Below are 12,266 nucleotides of genomic sequence, written 5' to 3' on the forward strand. Positions count from 1 at the left end.
TAACTCATTTTTTGTTGTTGCTTATAAGAATTTTAAAAAAAAATTCAAAAAGAGAAATTGCCCCGGTGTTACACTTTTTAAAAATTGATTAAAATTTTTCTTTTTACAACAAAAGGCTAATATAACTAGTATAATTAACTATTCTCGAATATGCTTTTGTTCACTATCAATCAGTCAGTTTCCCACGTCAATACAAATACATCTAGATGTTTACCTTTTCGAGGCGGTACAGCAGTCTACTGTAAGGGATGTATCATTGCAAGAAGGTACCGTAATACACACTATTGTTGGAATGATTTTGGCTGCAGTTTTAACTTTTGGGGGGATTACCTAATTGCTTGTGAGCAGTTCCTTTGTATAAAATTCTAAGGTGATGTGCATTTATCTAACCTAAATTACCTTAATCATTATACCGTTAAAAAGTGCTGTGCATATAAATACGGTTAATGTAGGTAATACTACAGCAGAACAAATATTTGCCAGTTCTTAAAGTGGAAAACGTGTTTATTAACATTCAAACTCCCTTCATACAAGGCCATATAAAAATTCTTAACATTTTGATTATACGTAAGTCTATATTTTCTACATAGTTACAATAATGTATAATTTAGCTTTTCATAATACATTGTTTAAATACATCATTAGTTCTGTTAAAATTAAGCAATATTTGCAAATCCAATACTTGAACAATTTCCTCTGTACATAGTTTAGCAGGGCTAATTAGCATAAGATGCTCTTTATTAAGAGGTATATGATCTGAGTATTAACAGTTACTGAAGTCTGGTATTTTTATACAGCATTTTCTTTTTCCTTTGATCACAACAACACAAAATCTCTAAGGATACTGAAATTCAGTAAGTAAAGTCCAGAGGCATTAGCCAATAAGTCAAGTTCATACATAACACTATAGTATTAAAAACCTTAAAAAAAAAAAAAAAACTTTTGCAATCTGCCCTAGTACAGACTGTTCCTATCAGGATAAGACTACTTGGCAATAGAAAGGAAAAAGACAGCTTTGAGTCTCCGTGGTGCTGATTGATAGGAAGAAAAATGCTAACTTACCTTGTCGCCTCTCACTTAATGACGGCAGATGACGGCAGAAACGCCAGAACAAGCATATTCCAGCTCAACAGCTTCAGGTAACTCTATGGAGATGGGAGTTGGCTTAGCTCATGCTAGGTGGCCACAGCACTGACCTTGTGTGTAAAAACATGAAACAGTTGCATACTGTGATCTAGGTTTTAATTGTAAGCTATAGTGAGGAATATTTTTTTTAATGTTTTGGCTATATTTCATTCCAAAAGAAGAGTTGATTTGATGCTTGAGTTACAGCACCAGTCTATATTAGTTATTAGTGAAACGAAGTACACTCCTGCAGATAAATACCAGATCAAAAAAACCTGTTTCAGTAATTTGATTAACCTGTAGAATACTAAAAAATAAGTTATTTCTACAGAAATCTCTGAAGGGAGCAAAAACACTATATGCCTAAATAAACATTTTAAAGGGAAATAACCCAATACCCTCTGAAGGTCAAACAGTGTTTGCCATGTTGTAATCCTGTTCACCATCAGGCTGCAGTTGGACCACAACACTCTGTTCATTGATTTCATTTTCTGCATCACTACTGTCGGTATCTTCATTGTCCTCTTCCTCATAGTCTGAAGATTCTGTCATGTTCTGATGTGAGCGGGATTCCGACAAAGCCCCAAATGACTGGGTGCTGACAGAAGCCAAAGGTCTGAGTAAAGGGGTATGTTCTGACACTTCATTTTCTTCTTGACTACTATCTGTGTCGGAGTCTGAATCACCTTGAGAAGGAACAACTTTTTGCTTGCAGACTGGACAGGTTTTTTTGGTTTTAGTTAGCCAAGGATCTACACACTTGCAATGATAAGCTGTTGAAGCAAAATATACATCTTTTAGGTAGTATACTGTAGTTGAGAACATTATTTTTAATGTTTATTCATGTTCTGATCTATATGTATCATAGGAACAAGAGAAGAAGAGCTTGTAAATTTTTATAAACTGCTCCGTCCCTTAATGAGATCACTGATTAGTACAGGGCCTGGCTTATGGTGTGCTAATAACTGTCTCCTGTCTCTCCAATACTGAACCTAAGTATAAATTACTCTATACAGAAATTCAAAGCAGTATGTAATTATTCATACCATGGGAACACGGAAGGATTCTGAGCTTGTCTCCATCTTCATATTCATCCAAACAAATGGCACATACATCATACTCATCTCCTATGACAGAAAACAGTAAAACTAATTAAAACATGTAGAGGAGTATTCTTTTCAAGTTCTTCCTCAGTCAGTTATTTTAAATGCCTTCTGATTTATCAAATGATACCTCTTTGTTTTCTCTCAGATCAGGGAGCTGCTTCAAGTTCAAGTTCAGGAACCTGAAGTTTTAAATTAAATAATTAACCTTTTACCTACAATAAGAAATTAAAAATGGATGTCATATTTGTTTACCTTGATTACCTCTGCAAAAGATTTTAATAATTCATTAGTTTTACATAACTATTCAGATGCTAGTGTGGAAATATTTTATGCCAAAGATGACAAAATTTCACTATTTAGGTATCTTAAGGTCTCTGAGTCGTTTAAGTAAAAATGGAAGCATATTAGAACATACTCAAATTAAAAAATATATATTAGTGAATAAAAACGTTTAGAATGAGATATACTGAGCTTCAAATCTCTTCCAACATTTGAGTTTTGTGGTGCTTGGCAAGTTACTTAGCCTCTAACATACAGTTGTCTTAAAGGTAGAAAGATTCCACCTACCTTGCAGAATTGTGAGGATAAAATGAGATAAAGGGCCAAGCACAGAGGTATTCACTAAACGGTGTTGTTTTGTTTTGTTGTTTTTTCGGTACGCGGACCTCTCACTGCTGTGGCCGCTCCCGTTGCGGAGCACAGGCTCTGGACGCGCAGGCTCAGCGGCCATGGATGGCTCACGGGCCTAGCCGCTCCGCGGCATATGGGATCTTCCCTGACCGGGTCACGAACCCGTGTCCCCTGCATTGGCAGGCGGACTCTCAACCACTGCACCACCAGGGAAGCCCTGGTGTTTGTTATTAATATCACTGCCTTTTTAATTCCTTATTGTTGAGCCTGATCACCTTTATAAACAAAAGACAGTTAAAGTCATTGCCTATCCCACACTCAGGGCAACCACATTGGAGGCTTGTCAGAAATAAAGCACTGTCTGGATAGATAGGCTGGATGAACATAACGCAAAAAAAGAAAAGAATAGGGACTTCCCTGGTGGTGCAGTGGTAAAGAAAATGTGCCTGCCAAACAAAGACTTAGCTAATTCACTAGTGGACAGATGTTCAGAAGCTGCAGGAAGGGTGAGATTCATGTCTGTTATGTGCAACAATATGGAAATGCTTCTATCTGGAACGTTATTCATATTATTGTTATTTGAATACTGTTTCAGAAAATTTTCATCAAGACACTTAAGTCTCATCAATCTAGGAATGTTATAATATGTAAGTGGACAGAACTTGAATATTCCCCTGTAAACCTGCTCCTCCCTCGTTTTTCCCCAAAACCTTGGGTCGTCAGATACAGCAAAGGCACCGACCCATCAGAATAGGAAGCACTCAAGACTTACGGCAGCCACTGCAGTAGCATGAACTGACTATCAGGCCTGGGCATGTCCTTGATGCTTCTTTCCCTTAAGAGTTTACATTCAGCATCACCGAGTCCTGTAAACTTTTATCTGTAAAACATCCTCAATCTGTCCCCTTTTCTCTTGTTTCCTCAATTATGCTGGTCCAGTAGCCTGGATTACTGTTAAGAGCCTCCTCTGTTCCTACCCTTCTGTTCCTGCCCCATATGGTTTTTCTCCATAGCAGCCAGGGTGGTATTTTTAAAACTTCAATCACATCACATCAGTCCTACTTAAATGGTCCCCCATCTCACTTAGAATAAAATCTGAGCTCCTTGTCACGGCCTTCATATAGCTGAATATGATCTGATATACAGATCGCCCATCTCATCGCACACCACTCTTACCCCCCCCTTCACTCATGCTTCAGCCACACTTTCTTTCAGTCTTGAACAAACTAATATGAAAGTCAGGTGTGCACCTGCATTTAGCCATGTTATGACAAAAAATTGCACATAAAAATAGGTATAGAAAGAGAAATCACTATTTCTAAAGATGACTTGAAAAAGGAACTAGACTTCAAAAATGAACAAAACGAAAAGACAACTACTGAATGGGAGAAAATATGTGCAAGTGTTATGAGTGATAAGGGGTTGATATCCAAAATATATAAACAACTCATATAACTCAGCATCAAAAAAACAACACGATTTTAAAAAATGGGCAGAAGACCTGAATAGACATTTTTCCAAAGAAGACATACAGTTGACTAACAGGCACATGAAAAGATGCTCACCATCGCTAATCATCAGAGAAATGCAAATGAAAACCACAGTTAGCTATCACTTCACACCTGTCAGAATGGCCATCATCAAAAAGAACACAAATAACAAATGTTGGCAAAGATGTGGAGAAAAAAACCCTCCTACACTGTTGGTGGGAATGTCAGTTGGTGCAGCCACTGTGAAAAACAGTACAGAGGTTTCTCAAAAAAACTAAAAATAGAACTACCAAATGATCTAGCAGTTCCAGTCCTGGGTATATATCCAAAGAAAACAACATTAACTCAAAAAGACATGCCACCCCAATGTTCATAGCAGCATTATTTACAATAGCCAGGATATGGAAGCAACCTAACTGTTCATCAAGAGATGAATGGATTAAGAAGATGCAGTACATATATACAATGGAATACTACTCAGTCATAAAGAATGAAATTTTGCCATTTGCAACAACATGGATGGACTTGGAGGATATTATACTTAGTGAACTAAGAGAAAGGCAAACACTGATATCACTTATACGTAGAATCTAAAAAATTAAAACAAATATAACAAAAAAGGAAACAGACTCATGGATATAGAGAACAAACCAGTGGTTACCAGTGAGGAGAGGGAAGGAGAGGGGAAGATAGGGGTAGAGGATTAAGAGGTACACACTACTAGGTATAAAATAAATAAGCTACAAGGATATATTGTACAGCACAGGGAATATAGCCAATATTTTATAGTAACTTAAATCGAGTATAACCTTTAAAAAGTGTGAGTCACTGTATTGTACACCTGAAAATTATATTGTAAATCAAATATACCTCAATTAAAAAAAGCTACTTTGAAATAATCTAGTAATAGTGTATACAAATGGATGTAAAGCTTAATTCAATTTTTTTTTTTTTCGGTACGCGGGCCTCTCACTGTTGTGGCCTCTCCCGTTGCGGAGCACAGGCTCCGGATGCGCAGGCTCAGCAGCCATGGCTCACGGGTCCAGCCGCTCCGCGGCATGTGGGATCTTCCCGGACCAGGGCACGAACCCGTGTCCCCTGCATCGGCAGGCGGACTCTCAACCACTGCGCCACCAGGGAAGCCCCCTTGATTATTTTTAAACCCTGAGCAAAGGAACTAATATTTACTTTTAAGGTTAAAGGCAGTTAAATGTAGTAATAAAAATTAGGCATGTCTTCATAGATAGATTTAAAAAATAAAAAATTATAAAAATTAAATATGGCCCCATTTTTCTGTAATCTGCTATAAAATGTTATATTCCTTTTTTCAATCTCTGAAATAAAAATCGTTCTCCTTCTACACATATTATCTTGGAAAACCTCAATGATTAAGCTGTAAAAGAAAAAAGCTGGTAACAAAACTTCAAATATAAAAACCCACTTTTTTATCATTTACATCTCAGGGATCTCGCTCCTTCACATACTAATGGGGTAGGGAGACAGCTCCCACAGAGACTACCTTAAATACTCAGTTGGGGGACTATTAAGTGAAAACATAAGGATTTTTCATCTGCTATGAAACATGGTATGTGGTAACCAGTCCTTACGGTTATAGGCTTGGAGAAATGCGTTAGCTGGTACAGGAAACTCAGGAAACCACAATTTCAACTGAAGAGCTATTTTTGAGGACCATAACGAGTGATGAAGAAATTTATAAGGAAATTTATAAGGTGGCTTCAAAAGCAAGAAAATAACTAAAAGGCTATATTACTATTTTATATGTGCTAGAAATGGCTAAATCAGTATTTAAAACATTTAAGTGTTAATCAGCACAAACATTTCTGAACAAGTTGCAAAGATGAGGATCACTAAGACAGGAAGATTTAAGATGATCACGTTCCCACAGTACGGTAAATGAATAAGAGTGCCAGCTAGGCTTTACAGATATTTCACTTGTGCCAGGGCCTCAAGTTGCTGACTTCTGTGGGTCTGATTACAGACTATGCCTATGAAAGACTTCCAAATGCCAAATTCTTTTTGGTTTGTTGGTAAATATTTCCAAAATGTTACAGATTCCCCTAACATAAATATTAACTTTTCCACTATATTCTAAACCTGTAAGAATTCTTTTAGGACTTCACGGTTTGGTGCTATGACTCACTGGGAGTGATGAGTACCCGCAGAAATATTCTACACTTCCCTTCATGTTTTCAATCATAGTTGTGTCTACAACTATGAAAAACTGCAATAATTAATTGGGATTTTTTTTCTTTCTAACATCTATGCATACTTTGTCAAAACCATTAGAGTACACTAAAATGCATAACAAATAGACCTCTTGCTTTTTACTTTAGATGTCAAGTCTCATGATAACGAAAATACTCAAACAAAAATACAACTGGCTCAAATTTATGGTTACTGGGAAGAAATTTCAAGAGTAATATAAAGTTACATACTTTTAAGCTGCTTCATTATTTTGGCAATCTTCTACTTTTTCATCATAAAAGAAATGTTTATGGACTAAATATTGATGGCACTAATATTTTATTTATGATTGTTACTTAAGGGGTTGTTTTGTTTTGTATAATAATTGCTACCATTTGTTGAGCTGTAGCAATGCTGAGCTGTTGCTATGTGCCAGGCACTGTTATAAGCATATTTCACATATTGATTTAAATCTCCCCACCCACCTTACGAAGTAAGTTTTTAGTCACATTTACACATGAAGGGATGTATGGAGAGGTTAAGTAACTTGTACTAGGTCACACAGCCAATAAAATGGATGATCTAGAATTCCAGCCCATGTCTGTCAGACTCTACTGCTGGTAGACCTGAACCTTTAGGAAATTATTTTTTTCTCAAAAATGTTCTTTCTCTTTGACATAGTGAATTGAGGAGGAGAGGGTAAGTGCAGGTGGTGGTGGGGAGAGGAGGATTAGAGATTAAGGATTAAGGTAAGGATTAAGTCTAGGAGGCAACTGATTTCATTTTGAAATGGTAGTGACTGAAGAGGAAAGACAGGGTTGGGTAATATTTACAAGCCCAATGGTTGGAGTCAAGAGCCCTGCTACTTACCTAGCTATGCACCCTCAGGTAATTTACTTGACTTTTTTTTTTTTTTTTTGGTCATGCCCCATGCATGGGATCTCAGTTCCCAAACCAGTGATCGAACCCGCACCCCCTGCATTGGAAGTGCAGAGTCTTAACCAATGGACCACCAGGGAAGTCCCTACTTGACATTTCTGAGTCTCATTTTCTTTTTCTATAAAATGGTCATGACAATACTTTTCTAATTGCGCTGCTCTGAGAACTAAATGAGATCATTTATGCAAGGTGCGTGGTTTGCTTTTATACTAAATAATAGGTGTGTTATATGCTTATAAGATTATCAATTTTTTTTTAGTTGGGTGTAATGTCCATTCCAATCCAATCTAATACCAACTAATTCATTTAGTATAAATTACACTGACTTCTTCAGTGAGAAGTTAGTTAGGAGACTGAAGGTACAGTTCTCTATAGAAATCACAGCTACAGGCAAATGATAAAGGTCAAGAGTGCCATGATACCAAGCAACCTAAGGATCAACTCTCTCAATCCCCTTCAGTCCATCTCAAGACTACAGTGCAGACCTCAGGCATGAAATAATAAAATAGTTCATCTTCAAGTAACTCAGGAATACAGTGACCTCACAGGAGCCACAGCCGTAACAGTAACTTCTACCCAACTTGCAACCTCATTTTACTGCTTTGTGGCCATTATAAAAAGTACTCCTTTAGAGGAACTGAGGATATTCCCTTTTCTGATTTGCTTTTTAAGAATAAATTCAGAACATTTTCCCTTGAAATAGTTCAACAAAGAACAAACATCAACTACCGCTGGTTGGACTGAACTCTGGTTACAGATTCTTAGTGTATGAGGAGACGGACTATGTCCTTTACTCACCATTATGTCCCTAGTATTTAATACTGTGCCCAGTATAGAGTAGGCTCCCAATAAATACAAGAAGAATAACAAATGCCGCAAAGCATTTGTTCATTTCCTGATGGAGAGTTAACAAGCATCTACCTCTCACATGGAACCTGCCGCATGGACTCTTCCCTGCTTCACTGTCAACCCCTAGTCTGCTCTCCATTCACCAGCGTGAGGGATCCGTTTCCACAGTAATCTTAGCATGTCATTCTTCTGCACAAAACCCATCCAAGTTTTACCATGACACGATAAAATCACAAGTCCTTACCATGCCACGATCTAGCTCCCCATGTGTCTCTCTGATCTCATCTCTAACAACTCTCTCTCTAGACCACTACATATATTCTAGTTACGTGCTCTTTTTACTGCTCCCTGAATAAATCAAACACACTGTTGCCTTCAAGCCTCTGTACTTGCGGTTCCCTCCTCTGCCTGCAGTGTTCTCCCCTCCCCCTTCCCCCCACTGTTTAATCTCTCACTTCATTTGGATCTCTGTTCAGTGTCCTCAGAGAGGTCTTCTTCCCGGTCTTATCTAAAACAGCATCCCGCCCCTCCCCCCGTCACTCATCATTTGTTTTCCTCGTTGCACTTACTGCTGTGTGACGTTACTGCTTTCCTTGTCTGTCTGCCCCGCAAAGCTCCACAAAGGCACGAGGTCTTTTTCCGTTTTATTTACTGCTGTTTCCCTACCACCTAGAACAGTGCCTAGCACATAGTAGAAGTACTCAGTAAATATTTGTTGACGTAATGTATGAATAACTACATAAGTTATTCCCAGGAAATCCTGACTTCTCCCTCCAACTGCTAATCAGAGGACCTAATCAGACAGATCTAAGTACAAAAAGCTAATAATGTAGATAAATTCTATATAGATCCTGACTGATTGGCCTCAATCAGTCTGGCCTCAGCCTTCCTACTTCAATGTTGAATATTCTGGCCAACTCTCAGGACACCAGAAGACCATATACAACAAAGTACTATAAGGAGTATAATGTTTGCACAGTGGCAATATTCGATACTGTGTCTACTGATAAGCAGAAGATATCCAAGAAAAGAAGAGTTCACTGTACCAGGAGATACTGGAGAAGAGTGCTTAGAGAAGAACTAGGATCAAGCCTTAAACTGAATTTAGAAAAACTAAGGAGGAAAAGACACTATTGGGGGGGCTTCCCTGGTGGCGCAGTGGTTGAGAGTCCACCTGCTGATGCAGGGGACACGGGTTCGTGCCCCGGTCCGGGAAGATCCCACATGCCGCGGAGCTTGCGCGTCCGGAGCCTGTGCTCCGCAAGGGGAGAGGCCACAGCAGAGACAGGCCCGCATACTGCCAAAAAAAAAAAAAAAAAAAAAAAGACACTATTGGGAAAGTAAACGGTTGAAAGACTTTTGCAAGGGGAAATAAACATGGCAAAATCAAAGTTACGCAGAGCTAGAAATACAGAGCAGTGGAAAGTAAGGGTGGATGAGTTTGGTGGAGCCAAATTATGAAAAGCTTTGAATACCAAGATGCAGACTCTGATCTTGGAATAACTGATGTATGAAAACAGTATCTTAGAAATTCTTCATCAGGTGCTGAAGGGACCCGGGCCTGTGATGTAGAGGTGAGCCTAGAGACTGTGAAACTGACCTGATGTTTAGCACTCCCAAAACTCAAGTAACAAACTGAGGTTGGCTTGCATGATAAAGTGACCACAAGAATGGAAAGAAATTATTAGATCCAATAATCATTTTGAAAGAACAACTCATTGCATTTGGAGACTAGACACTGGTAATAAAAGAGAAGGGGTGAATCAAAGATAATGCATGTAATCTTATGGGATGGTTATTTTCATTTAACAGAAGTTTAAAAACTTTTAAGTGTTTTGCTTTACATTATTAAGATACAACATGTAAAAAGCGTAGGAGAGGGACTGGGAGCAAATTAACTATATACAAGCTGCTGATTTTTTTTTTTTAACTAAGAATTGGTAAGTTAATTCTAAATGTTAAAGAGATGGTTAGTGTTTTGTGACTATATTTTATCCTGAAATAATGTAACTATTACCAAAGACTAATTATAGTCTGAACAATATGTGCACTTTATTTAGACTACAGTGTGTCAGAATGTAATGTCTCTCCAAAGAAGGAGTACTGGGCTTCCCTGGTGGCGCAGTGGTTGACAGTCTGCCTGCCGATGCGGGGGACACAGGTCGTGCCCCGGTCCGGGAAGATCCCACATGCCGCGGAGCGGCTGGACCCGTGAGCCATGGCCGCTGGGCATGTGCGTCCGGAGCCTGTGCTATGCAACGGGAGAGGCCACAACAGTGAGAGGCCCGCGTACCGCAAAAAAAAAAAGATGGAGTACTTTTTCTGGACCACACACTTTACTGTAACACAAGAAATACAGTACAGGTTTCCCCTGCTATCTGGAAGTAGAGTTTTATGAAAACTTTCATAAGCCAAAGTGGCACAAAGAAGCAGTTACCTTAGGACACATTTTGCTAACGGATGCACATAAGTTGAGATAAAGCACAGATGCTCACAGAGACAGTTCACGCTGGCTTGATGCTGAGATGTTGAGTGGAGTTCCAGGGGAAGGAGCTGGGGGTGCCATTCTCAATGCTCGGAGTGCATGCTGCCCTCTACAACAGCTCGTTGCAAAACAAAGGCTGAACACTAGTTTTGCTTTTCACCCTTTTTTTTATAGAAGCGAAAATCCTCTTTGGATTTCTTTCAGTTAGCAAAAACAGGTACTAACATAGGTCTTTCAAAGAAGCAAAGTGGCATTAAGCAAACTTTCAAAAAGCAGGGGATACCTGTTTTGTGATGGAAAGTCATACTTTCTATGGAAATATATATAAATTACATTTGCCCTATCTCCACTGGATTGGAAATTCCTTGAGAATGAGGGTCACGTTTCTTTGTAAGTTTTCTAAAATGTCCATTACAATAACAGATACATATTGACATTTACTTGGCAAATACCATGAACTATACTAAGGCAGAGCTTAGAGGAAGAACTGGGACTTCAAGGTTAACAAAAGCAGGGAAAGGAATTAAAACTACACAGAAGTATGTGGGTGGGGGAACAGGAGGCAGTTCCTCAGGCTAGAATGTAAGATGCAAGGAAGTGAACAGAGGGTGAGGCTGGGGGTGGAAGCAGGGGTCAGACCATGAGGTCCCTAGGCCGTGCTAAAGTGTAAGTCTGACTTTATTCTTACATATAAATGAAGCTCAGAATAAACCACAGAAGTTCTCTTACTGTATATAATTATGGACAGTAAGCTGCTATCTCTAACGCCAAGCACAATGGCTGGTCAAATACATGCTGATGAAATGCGAAAAGGAAAAGCAGTTCTGGACATACTGAATTTGAAGACTGTGTATCCAGGCAGAGATGTCTATTAGTTAACTGGATATGTGGAACTGGAGCTTAGGAGAAAGGTCTAGGCGGGAGGTAAAGTATGCAAGCCACCAGGAAATAGCTCACTAGGAAAAGGCAAGGGCTAAGGAGATAATAACCTGAGATAAAACCCATAGATCTGTGCCTGACACACAGAAAGCTCTCAAACGTGTGCTATCATTTTAAGCAAGCGGTGACCCAAAGGGTAAATGGCAGCAAAGGAGATTCCTACTTCACAGAAGAAGAGGACTGAAAAGACTGGTGACTGACTGTAGCCGCGCTCCTGAGTGCCTACCCTACCCACAGGCATCCAGGGTTGGAAACACGGTGCAGAAGAAGAGGGATTACTGAGGGCAGTGAGTTGCACGTGTCAGTTCCAGGGAGGCAGAAAGCAGAAAAAAGCTGAGACTATCTGAACCACAAAAAAGCTGAGACTATCTGAACCACAACATACCTTTTTTTTTTGAGGGCAGAGACTGTAACCTAACTTTATAAAATAATTCTTTATTGCTTCTTTCAGAGCGTAGCCACCATGAAACCGTTTAATAAACATTTCTAAATTAGTAA

General features: G+C 39.0%; 1 protein-coding gene across 6 annotated transcripts in view; it reads right to left on the reverse strand.

Moving 5' to 3' along the window:
- Nucleotides 1-475: 475 nt before the first annotated feature.
- Nucleotides 476-12,266, reverse strand: part of RNF13 (ring finger protein 13) — a 166,934-nt gene continuing 155,143 nt past the window's right edge. For all 6 annotated transcript variants that reach the window (XM_089911020.1, XM_089911021.1, XM_089911019.1 and 3 more), the window contains 2 exons: nt 2,172-2,252; nt 476-1,898 (listed from right to left, as the gene is read on the reverse strand). In XM_089911020.1, coding sequence (XP_089767146.1) covers nt 1,534-1,898; nt 2,172-2,252 — 446 coding nt within the window. In that variant the 3' untranslated portion in view covers nt 476-1,533. The remainder of the gene's footprint in view (nt 1,899-2,171; nt 2,253-12,266) is intronic.

This window comes from Delphinapterus leucas, chromosome 4 (genome assembly GCF_059928025.1).
Source record: "Delphinapterus leucas isolate spDelLeu-1000000601 "Yukka" chromosome 4, BTC_Dleu_Yukka2, whole genome shotgun sequence".
Classification (NCBI taxonomy): domain Eukaryota; kingdom Metazoa; phylum Chordata; class Mammalia; order Artiodactyla; family Monodontidae; genus Delphinapterus; species Delphinapterus leucas.